The 24,476-nt window shown below is 40.5% G+C and overlaps 1 protein-coding gene across 3 annotated transcripts in view; it reads right to left on the bottom strand.

The window, feature by feature from the left end:
* The window catches only part of DOCK8 (dedicator of cytokinesis 8), a 94,198-nt gene that overhangs the window by 17,658 nt on the left and 52,064 nt on the right, over positions 1–24,476 (bottom strand). For all 3 annotated transcript variants that reach the window (XM_040579713.1, XM_040579714.1, XM_040579715.1), the window contains exons 19-35: positions 24,105–24,200; positions 22,763–22,997; positions 21,677–21,841; positions 20,737–20,912; positions 18,846–18,941; positions 17,519–17,614; positions 16,575–16,724; positions 13,932–14,045; positions 12,756–12,911; positions 9,818–9,957; positions 9,061–9,230; positions 7,355–7,500; positions 5,982–6,164; positions 5,224–5,359; positions 4,544–4,631; positions 1,926–2,022; positions 532–666 (exon numbers count right to left, since the gene is read on the bottom strand). In XM_040579713.1, the coding sequence (XP_040435647.1) occupies positions 532–666; positions 1,926–2,022; positions 4,544–4,631; positions 5,224–5,359; positions 5,982–6,164; positions 7,355–7,500; positions 9,061–9,230; positions 9,818–9,957; positions 12,756–12,911; positions 13,932–14,045; positions 16,575–16,724; positions 17,519–17,614; positions 18,846–18,941; positions 20,737–20,912; positions 21,677–21,841; positions 22,763–22,997; positions 24,105–24,200 (2,379 nt within the window). The remainder of the gene's footprint in view (positions 1–531; positions 667–1,925; positions 2,023–4,543; positions 4,632–5,223; positions 5,360–5,981; positions 6,165–7,354; positions 7,501–9,060; positions 9,231–9,817; positions 9,958–12,755; positions 12,912–13,931; positions 14,046–16,574; positions 16,725–17,518; positions 17,615–18,845; positions 18,942–20,736; positions 20,913–21,676; positions 21,842–22,762; positions 22,998–24,104; positions 24,201–24,476) is intronic.

Consider the following 24,476-nt stretch of genomic DNA (forward strand, 5'->3'; position numbering starts at 1 on the left):
AACAAACATGAAATCTGTCAACATCTTATGATCTATTTAGGATTTTTGAACCTACCTTAGAAGCAGAAACCTAGAATGATCCCCCTGATCTCTGATGAGTTAGCTTTGATTTCTCTGCTGCCCAACTGGTTGGAAACTAGTCTTAAAGATATAATAATTTAAATTTGACTTTATGGAATCTTCGCAAGCCCTGGCATTAAGATTCCTAATTAAAATCAGAATGTATTTGAAATATAAGGGTGGAATTTTTTACCTTTTTATTAGTGAACCTATTTTTAAGAGTAGACTGCTAAAACCACAAGATTATTCAGATTCAGTTATTTCATCTCATGTCGTCAATGAAATAACCTTACAACAGCTGTATTAGTCCCCTAACATCCCTATGGACAGGCATTTGTATTTACTTATGCAAAACATATTTAATGAATGCCAAAGGAAAAGTGGTAAGCGAATGCACACAGCTCTGTTCTGGAAATGCTGCTTTAATAACTTCATTGGAAGCATGTAAACAGATTTATGTCAAGAGCATACCTTAGCAATGAGTGCTCTGAGTGTAGCAAAGCAATGAGTCAGGTAAGTGGTGCTCTGATCACAGCCAAGAGAATTTACCAGGACCTTCAAAACTCCTCCCAGAAGATTGTCTCTGCACTCTGCTGCAAAGCTTGCCTACACATGGAGGAGAAAAATAAAGAACTGCATGAAGTAATTCAGCAATGAACTGGCACATAGGAACTGAAGTCCTGCTCTCTTGTCAATAAGACACATCCAGGAGTTTAGAGATTGCAGTTTTCTTAAATGTTAATATCTGCTTCGGAGGAATTTCAAAAGACTTTTTTAGTGATCAGGAAGATGCAGGGGAAGACGTCTTGAACATTTCTCAACATCCACAGACCTTCCAATGCATTTTTAAGTTCAGCCAGCTTCAGCAGTGACTCTTGAAACTCCGCCCACCCTCTGTCCAGTCTTTCATGTATCTTGGATCACGAAGTGATCCTGTGGTGGGCAAGCACCATCCTTCCCCTTGCCTCCCCATGGGTAAATAGGCATACTGGTATGCTCTCATCAAACCCACAACCCAAATAGTGGGGAGACTAGGTGCTATGAGTGTCAGGCAAAAATCAAGCCCAATACTACAGGAGTCTAGTAGTTAAATGTTTTTCTGCTAACAGGTTTTCAAGAACCAAGTTTTCTCCTTGCTATCTATGAATATGCGTGTTGCTCCAACAGTAGTGTTTCCATACCCATGAATTAGAAGTCTCTCTCCTAAACTGGGAAACCATGTCTAAGCAGAGACAATTGTCATGGCTCCACTGCTGTCACAGGACCTGTGAAATTTTACTGCATCTGACTCCTAAAAGTCAAGTAAGTTCTGCATATTACACTGCTCTAGAGGGGCATATCTCTTTTCAGAAGGACTCCATGCAGGTGAAAGATACTTTCCTGCACTGAGTACTTGTGGGAGTCAAAGTTAAATCCTTTTGTCTCACAAGATCATACATGCAAGTATGACAAAGGCCACCCAGGAGTCCATTTCTAAATTATTAATATCTTCAGGTATATTTCTAGCATAAATGAAGATTTTTCTTCCCTCACCCTCGCCAAACTCCAGGATCATAGTAATACAGTGGAAATGGCTTTCAACAACATCTGTTGGAGACAAGGTGGTGTATTTGCCTTTCATTCAGTAGTGCAATGCTCTACAGTGGAAGGGACTTGCGGCAACAGCATAAGGCAGGCAGCAATTTCATCTTTGGATTCATTCTTCTTAATCTTTTTTTTTTTCTCTTCAAGATTATAAAAGTTTACAGAAGATCTTTAATTAAAACATTTTGCATGGCCTAAGAAACAAAAGGAAAAATGAATCTTGCTTCCACTGGCTTCTCAGGGAGCAGTGATTGGTACCAAGCCAGGTTTGCTTTTCCTACCTGGATGATGTTCTCTTGCATATCGAGAATGATCAGGTTAGCTTCAGTTGCCAGGTTTCCACTGATCAGAGCTTCTTGGTCTAGCTCAGCCTTTGTTCTGCAAAAAGGAGTTCTAATTAAAGCACATGGTACCCCAAGAGTTAGATGACCTTCTATTTAAACAAAACCAAAATACAAATGATACCATTCTGAACAATTCTGTAAGAGCAAACAATGAAAATAGTGTTTGGATGTGTTTCTTAAGAAGAACAAAGTCAAATGAGGAGAGCTGATATCATAGAACAGAAGTCCCAAAAGGGACACCTGAAAACTAGGCCTCTGGACAGTTCACATAGATGCTTCTGCTTCCTTAACAGCAATCTGTGTAACGGCTGCTCTGCCCTCAATATCATGTTTAGTTGTTCAATAAGCTATGCAGTAATTTCTGAATGCATTGCCTGTAGCAGGACACCAAACCCCAAAAAGGAATAAAACGCAACTGATCTAACACTTCCAGAGAAAAACTAAGAACAGTAGGCTTGGTCAAAGGGGAAATTGCTTCAATGCCACAGCAGCAGCGTTTAATGTAGGCAATGTATAACGTTGATTCTTGAGACTGTTGACAGCTAAGACACGAGGTCCAACAACTGCAGAGCCAATACAGCAATGAACCAGGCCATTTAAGAGAAGACTGAAACATTTATAAAAGACAGAAGGTGGTGGGGTAAGGCAGTGCATGATACTCTCTTAGTTGAGACTTAAGGTCTGGAACACAGCTACTCTGCAGCTGAATAGTCTAAGCATAGGTGCAGCTCCTAACAAAAAGAGATCTCTTCTATGGCAGAAACACAAAGAGGAGGCTTTATTCTTGTTCCTAAACTGCTCATAAAAGGGTTGTTGCATGGCCAGAAGCAACACCCTTATAATCACACTTCTGAGTGACTTCAAAATCTGTGACTTTTCTGCTACATTCACCTAACCTTTTCTGCCCAGTGGCCTCTTACCCCCGAAACCCCAGAAAAGTACAGAGCCATCCTTTCGGGCACAACCAGAGAATTCTGGAAGAGGGCTAGGAAAGGAAGTCAGGGCAGTTGTATGGTTATTAATTACAATGACTCAAGCAATGAAGAACAGAAGGGCCTCCCAAAAGGCTGGTGCTATAAAATCAAGCCAGGGATCACTACATTTGAGTAAGAACTGAACAAATTAAGCAAACATCAGAGCCATTTGAACCATTTCCAGCCACCATTCAGTCTTGCACGTTAACCATGCTGACTGGAACCTCTCTGACACCACACATAGCTCATAAGTGTAGTGACAATCCCAAAGCATGCTGGATTCAAGGAGAAGCAGGCTGAGTGAGGCTGAGTGGCGACATGTGCAAACCTGCTGTGCTGTGGACTGCCTGCAAACATCTTATTTATGGGACATATATACAAAAGGGATCCAAAAAGGAAGAGAGCAAAGATCTTGCATACCACAGTGGTGAACACTGGGTTAAGCAGAAAGGCCTGGACAGCATGCAGAGTTTTACTTATGTAACCAGAAGTTTTATTTTAAGTAGTTTAACAGAACTACTGTAAAGTGAAATTGTAGATCTGCTGCTTGCAGACTGTTTTATTCTGATTTCAGTGAAACTGGCTGGGAGAAAGCATGTTGCTTTCAGGGCAAAATAAGAATATCCACATAGTATCTGCATCTCTTCCAATCTATCATAGAAGGTAGAACAATTATTTGTTAAAAGTTTGGATAAATTCCAAATTAACAAACTTGTGTTCAAAAATGTATGTGATAATCATGGACAAGTACTAGGATACAACAATGTAGTTGCTGTACAGCACAAGCTAGTGTTCTCACTTCAAGTTCACACATGTTTAGGGATATCATGGGAGTTCACAGCAGCCAGGCTGGTGAGAGGCCACTGTCTCTGCAGGACGCAGAGCGGCTCATTTAGATAGTCAAAATTTAAACAAGTATCTATGGACAAGTGATGTATCTCCCTCAGCAAGTTGCATGCTTACAGAAACTTAGCACATACTGTATGAAAATGCTGTTAGTAATCCTGAAAATACAGTTTTCCATAACCCTGCACACTGATTTGCCTACTACCACACAGTGCTGATAAGGTGAAATGTACTGAGACAACATAACTTAAAACCTGCAACAAGGAAAATATTCACTGCAGAATCGTTCCCCCCTACTCCTGCTGACAACTCCTCCCAGTTTTAACACAGCACATCAAACCTAGCTCAACTGATTTAAGGTGGCAAATCTTACACCACAGTGCTGTATACAGTGAGGAGCCACAGCAACACCAAAATAAATGGTGTAGCAAGCTTCTGTGGAGCTGATATAACTTGTATCGACAACCAGTGTTTGCCACACTGCTAGTAAGAAAGAAAAAATGTGTGGATAACTATTTAGACTTCTCATTCAATATTTGTGATCTCTTTTTTATGTCATAGCAACAGTTGGATACTTCTGCTACATACACATTTTCTATTCCTTTCTGACAGAAGCAGGAAAGGATTGAAACTGCTGATTTTGTAGTAAAACATCTTAGGAGAAAGAACAAGAACATAAAACTCTCAAACATCTTCGTTCTAATAAAAGCAATATATATTCATTAAATGACTTACTTATCTTGTCTCTCATTTGCCTGTCGCCAGTGAGTCTGCTCCTTTCTCCAGCGCAGGTTTTCATTTTGCCCCACTGATCTGTCATTCCCTAACAGTGCAACATGTATCAGTGAGATTAAAGCAGAAGGGGACACCTGAACTCTGATAGCTCACCAAAAAAAGGAGATACATGTCTGTAGCAGTCTGTCAGAACGAAAACCATTCAACTTTACAGCCTCAGGGTCCTAGTAAAAGGACAGGACCCCATCATTTTTTTAATCTAGGATTTTTAGAACGTTACCTTGCTTAATAACTTCAAAGACCAAAACACAAAGTATTCAATTTATTAAATGAAACAACCTTTTTTGCTAAGAACAATTTGTTCTTACTGACAGTTTTGACACCATTTCTTGGCTATTGATTAAATACAAACACAATTTCTCAGAATGTCTTACAACTTCTTAGTTGGCCTTATATTCTCCACCTGAGAAGAGCTAAGTTCTAGCTACACCTTGGATAGTTAAAAGCTAATAATATTTTTATCCACAGCCAAACCAAGAAAGGTCTGCAAGGGAAAGGACTGTGGGTAAAAAATATAAGGATGAAAATGGGGAGTGTGCATAAACCCCAACAAACTCATTTACATTTACAAACTCTTAAGATCCTCTCAAAAGACACAAAGGGAGAGGGATATGAAGTACCAGCTGGTATCCTGCAGCGCTTCATCATTTCTCCTCTGGCTCCTTCACCTCTCAGTAAAGCCTCTTCCAATCGGGCCTTAACATCTCGTGACTTCTGGAGTGCTTGGGTGCTAACTTTATCTGAGCTTTGTTTGCCCTAAAAATAAAATCAAAGCAATCAACACCAATGCCTTCATCTCTGAACATGAGTCCAAATTACATGTCCAAAACTAGACACAACAGGAGAGACCTGTAAAGGCAGCAGAAAGCAATGAATATGACTGACTAATATATAAAGGCTAATTAAATGTTGCAGATGATGAAAGAGGTAGTATGTGTACTGCTAATAAAGACAGATATTTAGCTCAGTGCTACAGAGAGGGAAAATAAAGTTCAGAGAGAAGGCTGTTTGATCCATTTCAGCAGACCCTGTCACAGGGGGCAGTCATGACATTCAGTCCCAGCTCTTAACTAAAGGGTCATCCTTAATATCCTGTCCAGTACTTATAGTCAATATATAGCCTTCAAATCCCCAGGAAAAGAAAAACAATAAAACAATTTAAACTAATTTCATGGGACTTCCTCAAAGGTTTTGGATGCATTTTGCTTGAAGACCACTATAAATTATTTTATCTGAATTAATTTACCCATTTGTAGCATAGATTAGACAAGAGATAATTTAATAATTGTCAATAACAAATTTCCCCTGGACAGCTGGAAAGTAAGGAAAAAAGTATCAAACCAAAGCAAGACAACAAAACAGGCCAAGTTTCACTTACCTTGTACTCAAAGCATGAAACACAAATGAAAAGGAGGTCTAAAATCCTGTTCAGCTGCATGGATGGAAGGTCTGCAATCCATTTCTGTATTAGGTTCTGATCAGCATTTTTCATGATCCAGAGGAAGCAGATCAAAAGGTTGCGAGTAGTATCAGGACCTAATGTGGCACTCTGTCTGTAGGGCTAGGAGCAGATAAAGTAAGTATCAGTTGAAAGAAGAAAAAGAAGAGGGGGATCATTCAAGTGAAGTAACATTATTTTAATTTCAGTGAAATCAAATCCCAGGACTGGACTTTAATAAGTTTAACCTCTTCCAGGTTATACTGATTTCATTTTCTGAATGTACATTTGTGTAATTGTGACAACCTGTTGTATGCATGTGAAAAGCATGAGCATTGTTTGATAGATACTTGCATTTTAAGTTCTTAGAATAATGTAGAAAAAGATTCTATAACTGTTTTGTCCCCTTTTGCCATGCAGCTGTGTCAGCCAAATTGTATAGAAGATAGAAACAACCATGAAGAAAGAGATACAGACAGAAAAAGAAGGATTGAGTCTTCGAACCGTGGATTCAGGTGAGACTGGGACTGAGAGGCAGTGCAGGAATCATAGTGCACTATTTGCTGATCTGGAAACAAGACTAGCTTGGGTGTGGAAATGGAAATAGGTGTGTGGAAGAAAAAGTGGAACTACTTATGGTAAAGAGTACTTCTGGAAGAGAAGAGAAGAGAAGAGAAGAGAAGAGAAGAGAAGAGAAGAGAAGAGAAGAGAAGAGAAGAGAAGAGAAGAGAAGAGAAGAGAAGAGAAGAGAAGAGAAGAGAAGAGAAGAGAAGAGAAGAGAAGAGAAGAGAAGAGAAGAGAAGAGAAGAGAAGAGAAGAGAAGAGAAGAGAAGAGAAGAGAAGAGAAGAGAAGAGAAGAGGAGAGGAGAGGAGAGGAGAGGAGAGGAGAGGAGAGGAGAGGAGAGGAGAGGAGAGGAGAGGAGAGGAGAGGAGAGGAGAGGAGAGGAGAGGAGAGAAGAGAAGAGAAGAGAAGAGAAGAGAAGAGAAGAGAAGAGAAGAGAAGAGAAGAGAAGAGAAGAGAAGAGAAGAGAAGAGAAGAGAAGAGAAGAGAAGAGAAGAGAAGAGAAGAGAAGAGAAGAGAAGAGAAGAGAAGAGAAGAGAAGAGAAGAGAAGAGAAGAGAAGAGAAGAGAAGAGAAGAGAAGAGAAGAGAAGGAGATGACAGGAGGAATATGAAGCATTCTTCGGGGTTGGAGGAAACATGAATGCAGTTTCTCATGACTGCAGTTATTAGTGGCAAAAAAGGATAGAAGGAGAAAACAAAGAAAGAAGAAATCAGATACAAGAAAGGAGACTGGCAGAGCGCCGGACATACCAGGGACACTGGAGATATTCCAGAGCTCCTAAGGTTAAATTGATTCCCTGCAATGGCAAGGGCCACGTTTTGATTGATTGCACCTGCAGACTCTTGTTCTTCTTCTGGGTTTCCTGTGCGTCCCTTTCCACCGCGGGCATCTGAAACTAGATTTGAAATATCTCATTGGAACTTCAGGAGCAATCCAGCTGTTTCTACTCATATGTCAGTCTTCCACCAGGCTGTAACCTAACAAAACAAATGGTATCCCAGCATCCCTGAGGCTGTTGGGTCTTGCTGATGTACCAAGCAGTGAAAGAGGTGCAGCACTAGCAAGACCAAATTGCAGCCATCTGCAAAGGCTGCCAAATTGTTCAAATAAACACAGGGAAAGAAGAAGTGTCCAATAAGCTCCAGGTGTTCAGAGAAGGTAAATTAAAAGCAAAGGCAGTGGCAAATGTGAGGTTGTCTCTGAAGTTCAAAGCTAAGCCACCACTTCATAAGACTTGAAACCATTTTGTTCCAGTCATTTCAGGCAAGAGGATAAATGCAAAATCCACACATGGGTTTGGTGATTTTCAATGAAGTATGTAAATCTGCTAACAGCCGACAGAGCCAGTACTGCCTGCTGGCTAAAGAGCAAATTTAATTTCAGGCACCTAGCTGCTTCTATTCCCTGCTAGTTTTTGACATCGCTTTCAGCCAATAAAGCTATTTATACCTAGTTTTTAAAAAACCTCCCAATTCTGAGCATCCGTTTTGCTGAATGTGTTCAGAATGAGGTCAACAGTCTCCTGTGACAGATACTTAAAAAGAAAGTTACCCTAAAACCTAGCCATACTGATGCACCTGGGCTTCCTCATAATGTCTCCTCATTTGTGGTATAAGGGTAATACTTAGATTAGGAGAATGGGGTGAGATCTGATTAGCAAATGTATAATAAATGCTTTCATCTTATTTGACTGCAAGTGTTAAATAATTTATTCATAGTATTAAGTTTCTTGTCTAGACATCTAAATAGAAAATATTTTCAGAACTAGTGACAAAAGTATATTCTTCAAAGATTATACCATTTTATTTTACTTATGGAAGTAAAATGTAGTTTTCCAAGTAGCAGAGATCTACTATCTTACAAAAAAATGTGAAATAGCTCCTTTCAGTGGTATCCTAAGAACACACATGTAGCAAAATGCAAGGAAACAGCTCAGATAATGTTGTTTTAAAAGGCAAAGTTTATAGAAGTTTAAAAAGCAAAGTTTATAGTTATAACAAGTGATAACAGTGTATTTCCTGAGATTAATTTTGATATGGTAACAGCACTAAGTAGCAATAGAAAAAGATAGAAATATTACAATCCAATTTCTTTAACTGCGATGTAATATTATGTCAGTATCACTCCTGATTCCCTCCTTGCTGTCTGTTAAACCTGTTTGTATCTCAATATTTCTTGCAGATATTGCAGGCTTTATTTGTAGGATCATAATATCCATACTAAGGGATAGGCAGGAGTACTTACAGACACATCTGGTCTATCATTTGCTTATGAAGTCAGGACATTGAAGATTTTCCTGTCTATAAAAATCCAGTTCATTTCTAAGTAAAGAAATACTCAACCTTACTACACTGTGGAGAATTTCTACACTTAGTGCTGTCTCTTTTATATTTGATAGACTGTTTAGACAAGTCACTCTAAGAAGCTCAAAAATACAAAGGAAAAAGGTTCTTACTTGTGAAATCATGGAGTTGTGGCAGTGCATCCAAAATGATACCAACCAAAGGGAGGTAGAGAGCTGCAATTTTAATCTTCACCTCTTTTTTTGAGCAACGTGGGTCTAGGTCATGGGAACTCAGCAGGCTAAGGATGGCACTGACAGCTTTTCTTTGCACCTTGCTAATCCTGTTAACACAAAACCCATCCATGAGCTCCATTAATGGGTCATGCACAAATTATTTCTAAATCAAAGACTTAAGAAACAGAGTGGAGGTGAAAGAAACAAATTAATACACCAATATTCACTCAATAATCTCTTCCATTCTGAGCAGAGACTCATATTCTCTGCAAAAGATCGCTGTCTTACATCTCCAAGCCATTTCACCACAATCATAGAGCACCCAAGTATTTCAAACTCCCCACGAAAATTCAATATGGTGAAGAGACATGCTTAAAGAAAAGCATCAGATTCTGGCCAAAGTTTAGCTAAACTCTTAAGCTCAGACAAAGGCACAAATTTTAAAGAGAAAAGCAACTGAAATTTGAAGTTGTGTTCTCAATTTGTGTATTTAGCCAACAGTATTGCAACAAATGGCATATATTTATTCACTGGGACCAACACACTGCAGATAATTACTAGTTTATTGCTATGTTACAGAGTGACTTACTGAAAAGAGTGGGGGAAACAGGACTGTCCTGGAACCACACTGACCTTGCCAAAAGTAATAGTGTGACTCAGTACCATTCTAAAATCTGCAAATTGGGATACCCACCCCTCGCTGTCTGCGTCCAGCGCTGCTGCCAATTCAGTGAAAAGTAAGCCAGTCAGAAAGTGCTGCTGACGGTATTCGGCTGAGAGGTCAAACATACCAATGATTTTCTGGTCCTGGAAACTAGAGCAGGAGCTAGAGTTCTGCAGAATTATATTAGAAGTGTTAAAGTATGATCACTGAAATCAAAGCTTCTTAAAGAGGTTGTAGTCACAGTGCATGTAGATAACAGAAAATCTCTACCAGAGGAAAAGCACAAACTTTGAAAGAAGGTTTGACATTTTGGAGGAAAACTCTGAGGGTGATATGAAAATGAAAAGCATCTAGTTTCAAATGGGTTGCTTGCTAGGATGCAATCTCATTCTTTCCATTCTGTACAAGTAATTCATTTGACATTTTTTGAGATGTAAAATTCCTACCCTGTATTCATTAGTTTGGACAGGACACAAAGTCAGAATTTTCTCCATGTTTACAACTGATTACATTGCTCTTACTGTTGCAGCGCAGCCACTAGGCATCATACAGCAAGATGTTGCCCCTACGTTAAGAGGGACCTTGGTGTCAGAAGCACTGTACAGTGCCTTCTTCAGCATCCATGATGTCTAGCATGGAAGAAAGGTCAGGAAAGACGTGCAAACAGTGTTTCCTTCCACCCTGGAAATCCTTGGCTGAGCTTGCTGGCAGCTAGCATAATTTAGAGCTGCCTTCAAACTGCTGTAACTTATGGCTATGACTGATATATAGCCAGCCCAGGAATGGAAAGTTGCTGCTATATATGTGTTGTGAACTTCTTAGCTTCTCCAATCATAGGTCTGTGCCACAGGTCATCTGGAATGTTTTTGTCCCCTGATCAGGTGAGCATAAGTCTTAGACTCTACTCCCCAGTACAGTTACTGGGTTTATGAGTCCAAACTTTGCTTTTAATTTATATTCTTCAATATTCTCTCACATTTCTGTCAGTCACCTGGGAATAGTCCCAGAAAACAAACATATGAAGTAGCAGTATACCACACTGCGGCAGCTGTCTTCTAGCATATTGGGTCAAATGAAACTCATGTCTCTGAGCAGCCCCATATCTGGGATCCACATACTTAACCTCACTCCCATTTCAACCTCAAGCAGACAGATGCTGGCTGTACTAAGTTTGTGTGGAATAACAATAAAGTGTAGAGCACCCAGTTAAGTGAATTTGGCTTCTCTTCAAGAATTCCAAAAGATTTATTCACAAGCCCATATTTCTTATTGAAAATCTAACTCTAGCTGGGCAGCACTCCTGCAGACAGATCAAAATTACTGCAAGGGTGGTCAGCTAATGCATTAAATCATCCAAGGGCCACAAAAGCCTTATTGATTTGTGCAGGTTGCACTTCACAGGTTACTCCTGAAGAAGAAAAAGAGTTGATGATGTTGCTTGAAGGAAAGAATGACTAAACTGGTGTCTGCCCAGCTCTGACTTGTTATAACTAGTTGCAAGAGCTGTGCTGACTTCTTTTTTTCCCCATAAGCAGAAGAGTCCCATTTCTAGTTCTTCGGCATCCAGGATTAGCATTAAGGAAAACTATTGGGAAATTCTGACTCCAAAATCTTCATGTTTTGCTTGTAAGACCAGGAAAAAATTCAAGAAAATACTATTTACCATTACTGGTAATACCCTTAAGGTATGAGATGTAGCACACCTTAGCATCCAACCAGTTCTTCAGCAATTACATTTGAAATAGAAACCATGAATTTGAACTGCTCCATTACTCAGGGTGGTTTTGTACCCGCCACCATTCTTACTTTCAGTTCCGTTCTGCTGCATCCAAGGGCTAATGCAATTGCGGGCCACTGCACTGAAATGCTTCACCCCAGTTCTGACCTCTGCAAGACCACCAAGGTGGTAAACAGGAAGGCTAGCACCCTTTGTTATGGGGTCTACCCCATGGTAAAAGCAAGTTACCATTTAAGCAGAATGTAGGGGAGAAAAGGACAAGACCAGAAAAATAGTGTGTGGCATGCTAGACAACAATTTCATTATTGAATGTGTTTGTGAACTCCATGTCCAGGATGATGAATGGGAGGTCCTGACATTCAGGAAGTCTAGAGCTGTGTCAGTACCAGGTCAAGTCTGGGAAAAAATGAGCATGTACTGGCAAAGAGAATCCTGGGAGAAATAAGATATGATGGACGAGATCATCCATGAAAATTGTGTGGAGAGGTTGAGTCAGAATACTTGAGTGTTTCCACACAGAAAAATCATAAAGTTCAAATAAAAAAGATATTTACTGTCCAGGAAACACGGAGAAATCATTGACAAAGTCATAGCATCATCTGTACCACTGGGGTGGGGAGGAACCCAGAACAAAGAATGCTGCTATTTGAAAAGCAAAGCATAATTCTGCTCTGAACAACACTAAGGCTAACAGAAGTCTGTGATTCCAGGATGTTGAAAATTGCAGTGTTTTAGTCCCTAACTTACAGAGTTACAGGGTTACAGATGCCACCATCTACACTCACTTGGAGAGCAAGAGGTTCAGCTAGAAGGCAACACACAGAAAGTTTGCTGTGCACTGCTGCATACCATAAGTCCCCAAAACAGATATTGAAATACATATTTGTCGCTGTGTATGGATGGGATATAGGTGTGCCTCTAAACTAGCCCTTACAGCCATGTTCCTTTTAGACCTTGTATGTCTATCTTAACAGCCATTTTCTGTTTGCCGGTTTCTAGAGGGGTACATATCTGTTTCATGTTAAGTTTTGATTTGTGTAGATGCAGTTTCACAGTAGTACTCCCTTAGTCTTTATTCTTCTGCTTCTTTTCTTTCAAGAGGGGAGTTGTTCTCCCTGATTCAACAGTGGCTAATTCTAACCTAAATATATGAATACAGAGCAACATAAGTCTTTCTATACATGTGTGCTTCATGTGACATTCATGAACTATCATCTGATGGATGCCTACCTGGGAGGATAAGGAAGGGGAGGGGGATGCTGGAGCTGATGTGGAGGTCATGAAGAAGAGGTTCAGATTGAGGTAATGCTCATGGCTGCAGAGAATTCTCAGGAACTCCAGTCTCATGGAAATCAGGGTGAAGAGTGAATTCAGTTTGTTTGAGAGCTAGGAAAAAAAAAACCCAAAGTGTCATGTGATAGGTGTGCACTATTTAAATTACCATGCAGTGAAATATCTTGCTTCCTGAAACAGAAATAGACAAATAGACCAGCACGCATTAAAATGCTCACTGGTTCCCCGTACCTAACCAGTTTCCATTTGTTTGGCAGCGGTGGTGTCTCTCTTCCCCATCCCTGGCTGACTTACCAACTTTCCAAGAGAAAATCCATTGTTTCTTTTTTCCCTCCCAAAAGAAAAACATACAATATTTTTTCCCTTTTGCATAACACAAAGATTAAAACCAAATAAAACTGATAAGTCTGTGGCAAACTCATAAAAAGTCCTGCTAGGCAACACAGAACATCAGTGGTCTTGTCATTTCCCTTCATATCAACAATGACATCAATGGAGTATTGCATGTACTATAGGAAATGGGGTGGTAGCCACCTTGCATCCTTGTACCTACCATCAGCTGACAAAGGACCTTTTTTTCGGCAGAAAAACTACAACAGGTGTATCAGGTCACAGAACAGAAGGAAAACTTTCCCCTTCATATACAAGAAGTAATTTCATAACAACATCCTGCATCATCATTTATGTTAATTTTGGGAGGTTTGTAAAGCAAAAAGACAAAGATGGATCATTATGATTGAACCCCCCAAATCTAAATACTGTCCTCACAGCACTTCAATAGTCAGAGACCAAAAGCTGCTTTGTATGGTCTGCAGACCCTCCTGATAAAAGATGTAAAAATGTAAGGGAAGAAAAGTGGTTCCATGGATTCTCTGCAGTGGTGCAAGCTATTTCTAAAGACATTTCTAAAAGAGTCTTAACCTCCACTGACTTTTTTTCTGCAGACCACAAATCAAAAGAGGTTTAAAGTCTCTGCATATGCAATAGGAAATAGGAAATTTACCTGGTCCTTTAACACAGCTCAAAGGATCATGATGGATAAATGAATCAAACAGAACAGAACACTGGACTGGACATAAGCCAAATGCTATCTCAATCATGCATGGTGCCCACCTGATTACAGTAATGTTTGATGAGATTAAACACAAATCCTCGGTCCATTAAAGAAAGAAGATCATACAAGAAAAATGCCAGGCTGATATTAATCTTTTCTGCTTGCTCACTTTCCTTTAAAAAAAACAAAAACAAAACAAACCAGAATTGTAGTTATGACATATAAAACTTATATAAAGGTGGAAGACTTCTTAGAATCACTAAAAAACAGTGTAGGGGACAGCTCCCAGAACTATCTCATGGAACTGGACAAGATTGTTTCAGTTCTCCAGTTTATGTGATCTTGTTAAAATTATACAGAATCACTCCTGTAAATTATTTCAACTGTTGTAGCATTCACAGAGGAATATCACAGGGTGAATGAACAAGTTTATCTAAGCAAAACTTCGGGCTGACAGCAATGAAATGGAATTTGAGACCTATTCTGAATTCCCTATGGATTGCAAACCTGCATATGCTGTTTTTTAAAAAAAATTGAACCTTTAACATTAGAGAATGCTGGTTTGTGTACTTAAAACGTAACATACTGTTTTAAAATACTAATAAAAATCTGTACTGGATCTGCTGATGGAATGTTAAGTATTTTGTTTAGAAATTTCAAGTGTAAAACTGACAGCAAAAAAGTTCTGTTAAGGTAAATCTGTGGGTTTTAACATTCAGCAGCCAAGGTCCTGCATGCTCAGAATTGGCCTGATTACCAGAGACATGCAACCTCCAAGTAAAAATCACAAAGAACTTAATGTGCCCTCTACAATAAGGCTGCAGTTTCTTCAAACATACCAATTTAAATCATAAAATCTCAGTAGCATATGTATTCAGCAAGAAGAATTTGTGGAGGCGTCTGAGGGATCTGCACACGTTTAATACTCAGAGCCTCAGGAGGGTTCACTTAAGATTGACAGAAGAGATGACTGAGAAAAATGTTGCCCCTACTCAGGACTCTCTGACTAGTGAGAACAGGCGTGCAGCACCGCAGGGTGCTTACAATTTAATTTTTTGGTGTTCAACCTTTCTGTTGCTTCTCAGGAATACACACACACACATATATGTATATATATTTACACAGTCTGGAATTTACACAGCAAAACATTTTTCTACTATGAAGAAAAAATTAGTTTTCCACTGTCTTACTGGGTAGGCTAAAATATGTCAAACATATCATTGTGGATTCCCAGGGCAATCTGACATGCTGAACCATGCACTGAAACATTGATTATTACTGTTTGGATTTAAAAATCAGACACACATTACCTACCTCTGCTCTGTACAACATTGGTTAATGGCCCTAATTCTTTGCAGAATTAGCGTTTGCACGCTGCAGTGGGATTTTCACACACAATCAGGTTCTATACACTCACTCTATTAAAATCAAATTGAATCAACAGCCCATAAAAACCTGTGTAATTCTTGTGAGGAAGCCATAAAATACTAATATCTTGGCAAAACCTGCAGTTCCATTAAAACAATTTTAATATAACAATTTTTTATTACACAAGGTATTTTAAAGAAACCTCATTGACACCTTAAGTAAACATTTCTGTGGAAACCATTTCTCTGCATGTGGCTATTAGAGAAGCACACCAAAGGATCGAGTTTACCAAAGGGTAAAGCTTCAGAAACATCTTTTTAGTGGACTGTGACAATCACTTTTGCCATTCTCTGCCCTTAGTTGTCTGGTTTGGCCCTTTCCCGTTTTCTGCTCCTCAACAGCACAGCAGGGCACACAGGGAGAAATGGATCAGGAAACTGAGCTGGCTGAAAAGTGGCTTGGCAGGCCAGCTCTCCAGCCCGGTTTGCCCTCTAGCAGAGCACACCGCTGGGCTAGCACAGTGCATTTGGCAGCTCTGGGGCATGAAAACACGTCAGTTACAACCACTGAACAAACAACAGTCACCTAGTGCCTGTCTATGGCCTTAACTTTGTCTGTTGGCCAGCGCAGAGTGACACTAGAGATGTAAGCTGACAGTACCAATGTTAAAATATGCTAGATTTTCTGATCCTTTCAACTTTATAATACATTCTATCAGTGCAACTGGTTAAAATACTTCAGGAGAAACAACTTTATGGGATTTAGGGCCTATTTCTTGTCTTTAATTTTCATGTGGCCAGTGCCTTATCTTTAAAGAGAACTGGGGTTAGATCACTTGTGGCTGGATTTTGCCACCCTCAGGAGGAATATTGCCTTTATATTGCATAGCTCACTGCCATCAGAGAAACCAAATGTGGAATAAAATACTACACAGTAGAAATGAGGGTAACAGGAAAGGGGGATAAAAGGAATAAGCCTTACATGGGCAGCAGTTTGCTGCCCTGGCTAACCTTCCACAAAGCACCACTCCCACTGAAAATGGGTAGCCAACTTTTCCTATCAATGGGAAAGGGAATTCCCTTCCTGCACCCTGCAACCACACCAAGAAGCAGGCTGGAGAACTGAGCTGAATGAAAACAAACTATCTGCTAGGGGAGCACAAGGCTCCCCCTTTGCACAGCTACAACTCTTGCTTAAGGTCCATGTGAGAATACTCCAGTTTCGGCCAAATTCTAGAGACATTGCTGAAGATGAAATGGGATTAAAGACAGCTCCAGCTCAGTGTAACACAGGGTGATTAGTAAGGATCCATGGTACTTGTATCATGCATTTACCTTCTGTGGTTTGACTAAAAGTGCAGCAATCTCTGAAGTAACCACACTAACTATAGTGGTAATATCATCTTTGAAGCGATCAGAGAACCGGCTTCTTCGTGGGTTGTCTTGCTTCTCTATGTTGTGAACATACTGAGCCATACTCTTTATCTGCAAAGCAGGGAAAAAAAACGTTAAACAAATGCCCAAACTGGAGGTAAAATTACTGCTTTACGTTAGTCCATACAAATAAGACTCCCTACTTGTTTTTCCCTGAATGCAATCACTCTCATCTTCTCCGAGCTGCTGTAATAAGTCCTACATGTACTACAATGACAATTGACAGCCTAAGACTCAAACCCAGACACCGATTCCTGTTCATATTCATGCAGCTGGCTACTCTCAGCACCTGAAATTAGAATGTCCCTCCCCAGTCCCTTGCATCTGCAGGTCTGAAATGCTGCTGTTTGCAACTTTTGCCCTTCATGATGACAGACAGGGAGCGACAATTGTGGAATTAATTCTTATTTCTTGACTTGATATTGGGTTGCTTATATTCTTTGGGAGGAAATCAGCATGTTTTTTTCCACTGACATGCATCACCTCAGGGCCCTGAGAAATTTGTGAGTTTGAGGAGCCTTGTCACTGCTTCCATGTTGTTAAAGTGAAAAAGGAAGGAACAGGTATTGACAGAAAAGGAAGGGCTCAGTTTTATGTCTGTCTTTCAGCCTTCCGCAAGATGCGGACCACTGTGCACACAGTTCATGCAGGACTTTGCCATCACAGGCTGTCACTGGGGAATGCGAGTAAACATGGAGAGTTCTTGTACTTCCATTATTTGAGACCCTTTCCTTTCACACTGGGGCTGAATAACTGAACAGACCACCACCCAGCTAAATCTGTGCCTGAGGTACCTGCTACATTTCGCCATTAACTTACTATAAAATATCACTGTCAAATCTTACCAGTAGCTCAAAGAAGAACCAGGCATACTTGAAGACAGATTCTCTCACCATACCTGTGCTGACCACCATCTGCAGTGCCAGCTCCTCATGGAAATGCTGGAAATAAATACAGAGTCTTGGAAAATGGCTTTTCAATCAACTTATCTTCCAGTTTCAACATCCCCCCTCTTCCCTGTGGGAAACTCCCCCATACTGGAGAATCAGAAGCTAGATGGGGATGTGTGGACATCCCTGTGGGATCAGACAGCAGATTTGACCAAAATGATACATGGGGAATGTTGGCTTTGGGACCCATTTTTCTGTGAATCCAGAACCCCAGATAACTAAAATGGGAAATTCCTCTGGTTTTTCATCAGTCATTGGCTGTGTGCACCACAGGGAGCAAGCACATTCCCCATTCCCTGCTAAGTGTTTCCATTTAGTACATCCAAGTTTTTTGAGAGAAGGTAGAAGTAAGATTGTGGTGGGAGTGTCAGTGCGGTGGGAGAGAAAGGCAGAGCAATAACCAAAGCAGAGCTCGTACAGAGGTTTGTAGTTGGAGACAATACTCTTTGCAGTGAGATCTGGCCACAAGACACACAGTCTCAATGACCTAAACTTTTAGGAGACTCAGATCTGTACTAAGCATATTTACATTGAATATGGCATATTAATCCATCCAATATTTAGATAGGGTATAAACCTCTATGCTTTTTGGTAGAAATCAAACCAAGAAACATAAGTAAGAGAGTTTCTTAACTGTAACTCAGATTCTAAACTACTCATTGCAGGGTTTTTCCCCTGCTTCTTCATCCAAAGGCATTGCTGCTGATCCATGCCAAACAGAAGATACAGCTCTGGAAAAATTATCTATGTGATATGGTATATTCTATGTTGTTAAAAAGCTATTTGGGAATACATACTCAAGACAGGAAGGCATTTCCTGTTTCTACAAAAAGGGGAAAAGAAAAACATTCTTACAGAAGAAAGAGGTGGCAAACATCTGAATGGAGTTTACTGTAACATGTAAAGGCAGATATCCAAGGATAAACAGTGCTGGAAAAAGACAGAAGCCTTAACACCTTGAGAATGAGAGCAAAGTGAGGATCCACGCAGGCTGCTACTTGTCTAAATATGCCCTGAAAAAAGAATCTAAAGACTATGGAACAGAAGCAGAAAAGTGTGGGCAATATTTAGCCACTGATTCAATAATCCATCTCCTTCTTCAATAAAACTGGTTATTTTGTTCTTTCTCTCCTTTCCTCATTTAGAGGCACTAATTACCAGCACTGGCTCAGGAGGCTCCAGGCTCTGTTAATGTGCTCCCTCACTCTTAGTGATAGGCTACCTTTTTATTGGATGGTCTTGGGCTTGCACAAATGCTTGGTGTGTCATTTGTTCCTTCAACATAGAAAGACATCCGACTGGAGCTGTGATCTGTAGGCTGGAGGGCACAGTCAGAAGAAATACATAGTAGTAAGCTAATACATAACTCAAGCTAATTAACACAGAAGAAATCAGCAGCAGTGTTTTTTTTGGACGGTGTGCACAGATGTTCACCTAAACAGCTCTTGTCTTTCCTTCTCCCCATCGCCCTTCCCAGTGGCGGCCAAAGGCCACCAGAATCCATCAGTCGCACGAGCGTGCACATGCCAACACTGCCATCACGTGCCCAATTTCAGCACTGCAGCTGTATTTTGGAAGAGCTGCCCATAACGCTTTCAAGGTAACTGCCCTTTAAGTTTATCCGGTGGCCCTACATCCAAAATTAACTAGCATCCGTGAGTCTTCCTTCCATTAAAAGTACTGCCAATTTTAAAGGCAGTGAAATGGCAGCAGCCAGTTGTAAATTGCTACATTTATCAATGTGATGAAGCTGTAATATCAAGCATTTTAATTTTGTATTCATTTGGAAAAAAAATATGCCTTGAGCTATGTTTTTTTAGGACACAGTACATTACAGTAAAATTCCTAAAGCTATTAAGTGCAAATCTACATTATTAAAAGTTGCTTCTGATGAATATGTATGCCCACGTTAAAAAAATCAAATAGATTGGCAAAGCCTGTGCATCTGACTAGTTCCGGCTTAATTTGTTGAAGAAAAGCACCCATTCACTTCAACTGGTGAGGCATGTTCTCTTCAATGGAGAAAAGACTCAAAATGTTTCTGAAAATAACCTGCTTGAGGTGCAGAATTTTACATATGTAACACTCAAAGAGAAGGGAAGGGGGATATGGTTCAGAGCTCAGCAGACATGCTGCTGTGGAGCTCTGCCAGGGCTGCAGCTAGGAGCAGGCTCCTTGCACAGGGGAGATAGCCTGTTTTTGTCAGAAGGCACAGCTTCCCAGCTCCTGCTGAATGGGGAACCCTAGATTTTGGTTTCCCCAGACAGCTGAGCACAGCCATCCTCATAAAGCTCTGAGATGATCCTGGGATGCTGTAGACCAGCAGGCACCAGCTGCTGGTCAGGGAAGTGAAACCCTGCTTCTGGGCTGTTGTCCTCCTTTCTATCCTGCAAGCTTTTCATGGCATATGTAGTTGTGGATGAGAAGGACAGAGGAAGTTTGTGTTCCGCTCTGTGGTTGAATTAAATATTTGGAAAGACCCAGTTACAAAATACGTACATGGCACCTGTACTATAAACAATATAAAATCATGGGGCTGCTGCCAATTTATACGAATTGCCTACTTTTTTAACAGGAAACTATTAAGCACCATACAGGCTCTGTGATAAAAACAAAGAAAAGAAGAAAAAAAAGAGTTAAAAGAAGCAAGAATAAATTATCATTGCATTTTAGGAAAACTATTTCCCTTCTGCGTACTTACTCTTTCACCCCTTTCAGAAAGTGAATCTGTTCCCACTGTAATCAATAGTAGTCTTTTCTCACACTGACTCTGTGCAACCTGGACCAGCCCACATCACCAGATGTGAACAGAAGCTAAATGCCAGGAAGAACAGGAGAGTGAGGCATGTCAAAAAAACAAATCCCTCAGTGGAGTACCTAAGCCCCAAGCAAGAGACAGAGTTCTTAACCTCTTGCTCTCTTCACTGATAAAAGACGTCAGAATTTAGCAATGGGATTTGATGTGTGCCTATGCCAAATCAGATAAACAGCAAATGCTTCTGGTGACACATACAATGCATTTAAAAGATGCAAATCCAACCTTTAAAGAACAAATCTAGATTATTAGGTTTTGGCCCATGTAATTCTCCAGATGTTTGGCTTTGTTCTCTTACCTTCGATGACATCATATTTCTGACCTCTTCATCAGCAGCATTTTGTGTAACAGTGATGTCAGGATTGCTGCAGCTTATCACTCGGCTTTGCAGGAGTTTACTCCCAACAGACATTGCAGAAGTGCGTCCAAATGTGTAATAACGAGACTCCGTCAAAATGGCACTGCTGCCTGCACCTGCCCATAGGGAGATGTTTAAACTAAGACTAAAGGACAGATACATGAGACAAACATGAGATTCAACCTAGCTTTTCTCAGTGCTGTTATAGCATCAGTGTTTTGAATAGCATAAAGCTACTGACAATCTTGCCAACTGCTTCATTAACAAATTACATTGGCATTTGTCCTAGTTTCATCTGGGATAGAGTTAATTTTCTTCTCAGTAGCCGGTACAGTGCTGTGTTTAGATTTGGTATAAGAATAATGTTGATAATGCACTGATATTTTAGTTGTTGCTAAGTAGTGATTATTCTAAATGAAGGACTTTTCAGTTTCTCAAGTCCTGCCAGCAAGAAGGCTGGAGGGGTACATGAAATTGGGAAGGAGGACAGCCAGGACAACAGACCTGACCTAGAAAAAAGGATATTCCATACCACAGGATGTCATGGTCAGTATGTCAAGGTGGGGAAAGAAGAAGGAAGGGTGAGATGTTTGGAGTGGTGCCATTTGTCTTCCCAAGTAACCGTTACGTGTGATGGAGCCCGGCTTTCCTGGGGATGGATGAACACCTGCCTGCCCATGGGCAGTGGTGAGTGAATTCCTTCGTTTGCTTTACTTGCGCGCACGACTTTTGCTTTAAGTCTGTGAATTATATGCAGGCTTGAGAAGTTTTTTTTGCTATTTTATAGGCCAGTTCCCTATGCCCTCCTCTCAGAAGCACCATGCTGAATAGCATGTATCAAGAAAAAAGAATACTTTTGCATCCCTTGCACCAGTATTACCTGGTTTAACTACTTCTCTTTGAGGGTCTGGCAGACGAAACACATAGTAGACATAAGATGCCAGAAGGCAGTTCCTCCCATGCTGGTCTTTGCTCAGGTCTTTGCTGTTGTGGAGACTGTTCACTATTGCAACCACAGATTCAAAGGCAAACTGTGAGAAGTTGGCTGTCAAACAAAGGCAAGAATTAGCCTCAGCACTGAAGGGGCATTCTTTGTACTAACAACAACAAATCTTACATGCTTTAACTCAGTCTGAAACAAATGCAGAACTCTAGAAAGCAATTGCTATACCTGATGAGACTCAAGGTTGACATAAATGAATTACCACTCTTCAGTAGACCCACTGACTTTCGACCTAATCGCTGCTACTCCATCACTTTGTGCTACATTAAAAGCAGACCATAACTGTTAATTACCATTTCTAGCAGGCTCATGCATTTCCTATAAAATACCTACTCTAAGAACACTAAGACTCATTATTCTCCAGCTGACAGACAAATAGAAGTTAGCAGGCTTTTCCACAAATATTATAGCAGATGACAAGTGTTGATTACAAAAATGATACAGGAAATAAACTACACCACTGTCTCCAAGTGTGCCTTCCCTCTAGAGTTAACATACGTGATGGGCAGCCTCAGTAACAGAACAATCTGTGTGCATTAATGTACCCACTCTGTCTTTGTGCTCACTCCGTCCTGTCTGGAGATATTTGGGCAGTGCAGTCAGCAATGTCAGCTGTAGGATGAATGATTTTGCTCGTGTTGTCCTTGCAAGACAACTGAATTCCAAACAAAGGTAAACCACAGCACACTTTCTGCCCATTGTTTCCAGATAAGTAAACTACTACAATTAAATACACCTCTCAAACAGGATCTGAGAATCTCATATATAGGGGGAAAAGGAGAGAAGGCAGGAACTCAATTAAACCTGATTAAATTGTGCAATGAAACTGTGTCTTGAGAAGCACAACGCTTTCTGAAGTGGACCACCCCAAATACTAAATCTGAGCAATCATTTCCCTCCCCACCCCCTCCCCATTTCTAAGTTGCTTGCACTACTACTCCAAGGCTATGCACCAGTAAATACCTGTCTGGCCAGCTATGACCATGGGCTGTATAGCCAGCTGGAACAGTTTATCTAGTACCAAATGTAAAAACAAGACAAGAGGTTCAAGACGTGAAGAATTCAAACAAATAATGCTGAGTTTCAATTCATGTTCCAGTGTAGCCTCTGTAATTTTTTGGTCCATCAGTCGAATGGGGAATGTCACTTGACTTTCTAGAGAATGGCACAGAGTGAAGAACTTCTCCAGGTGATTGTCCTGCAAATAGAGTGCACTCACAGGTAATAAAGTTGATGTAGTTCAGTCTCCTGCTAGCTAAGTAAAGCCTGATTGTCCCACCTGATGGTATGAGAGAAAACATTTTAACCCTTCTGGCTTGCAATGGTGGTTAGCCCTAGAGACCAATTCGTAAAGCAGCTGTCACAATCTCTTGTTTGCTCCTTTTCACCTGGCTCAGACTCAGATCTGGTTCGATCAGAGTTACAGCAGAAAAGTAAAAGCCCTCACTAAAGTGATTGCTTCATTTCATAAAAATGCTGTTCCCTTCTCTGATAAGCTGTCATGTCATAGGTCTATAGTCCCTCTGTCACCCACACCTAAGTTCCAGCTACATGTAAGATACGTGCCTTATGAGTATGCCCTACTTGTATTTAAAAAGCATGCTGCAATGGGGTGATGAATCTGCTTCAGACACAAGGCCTCCAGTTGTTAGGACATAGCTACCAGGCTTAACCAGAACGAGATGATGGGTATGAGACACTGTAAATTAGCAGAAACAAAATAAAGCTGCTCTCCCTCAAACCAGTATTCCAATAAGATGGGCACAGGTCAGATTTCCTATCACATTTTAATGATCAGAATCACAGAGTTCTCATTTAGCACTAAGCTTGTGTCCCCACACCACACGGCGTTGACAGCCGAGCAGCCTAAAGCATTCTGGCAATACAATATCCTGCCCCTAGAGGCAGGGACTTGCTATGTCTCTGCAGACAACACATTGCCTGAACTAGCCTTGCAGAACAGCATCCTCTACAGAAGTTGCAGACTGCAGAAACTGGCACTCTGCCCTGCCGGTATCTTTCAAACACAGCCTAAGCAGACCGTTGCTGAACGGAGAGGACAGCAGGCTCCTTATTGCTTGATGCAGCTTGCTGTAGACAGTGCTGATTTATTCACTTGTACCAATAGATTGCCTTTCACCAAAGGTTCATTCACTGAGGATATCAGGTTATTTTCATAGCTGTTAGCTGTTTTTAAACCTCTGTGGACTGAATATTTCCATTTCATAAACCTCCTAAGTCAGCCTGGATATCTGCATTCTCTCTGAAATGAAAGTACAGCTGTGTGTTGCTTCTGATGCATTACCTGAGTGTGAACAGATGAAACAGCTTGCACTTCAACATTAAAAACACCCTTGTGTCCTTCAACCCACTTAACAGGTGGTGTCTGAGATGGAACTTTCTGTAATGGAAAAGAAATATGGTAATCATTATCTTCCTTTTAATGATAAAACAGAAAGTGTTTACAGATGGGTCTATAGGGTATTCATGCCATTCACTTCATTGTAGATATCCAAATTCAGTGCCATATGAAGGACACAACTAGGCATCTTCTTGTTCTCATAGACTAAATGAAGAGAAGTTGAAGCATCAAAACAGGGAAATGTGGAGCACCTCAGCTGGATGCCTAGCACAGACAGTGCAAATATACATTTTTTGACAGGATATTTTTAAGGTT

The sequence above is a fragment of the Falco naumanni genome, chromosome Z, assembly GCF_017639655.2.
Source record: "Falco naumanni isolate bFalNau1 chromosome Z, bFalNau1.pat, whole genome shotgun sequence".
Classification (NCBI taxonomy): Eukaryota; Metazoa; Chordata; class Aves; order Falconiformes; family Falconidae; genus Falco; species Falco naumanni.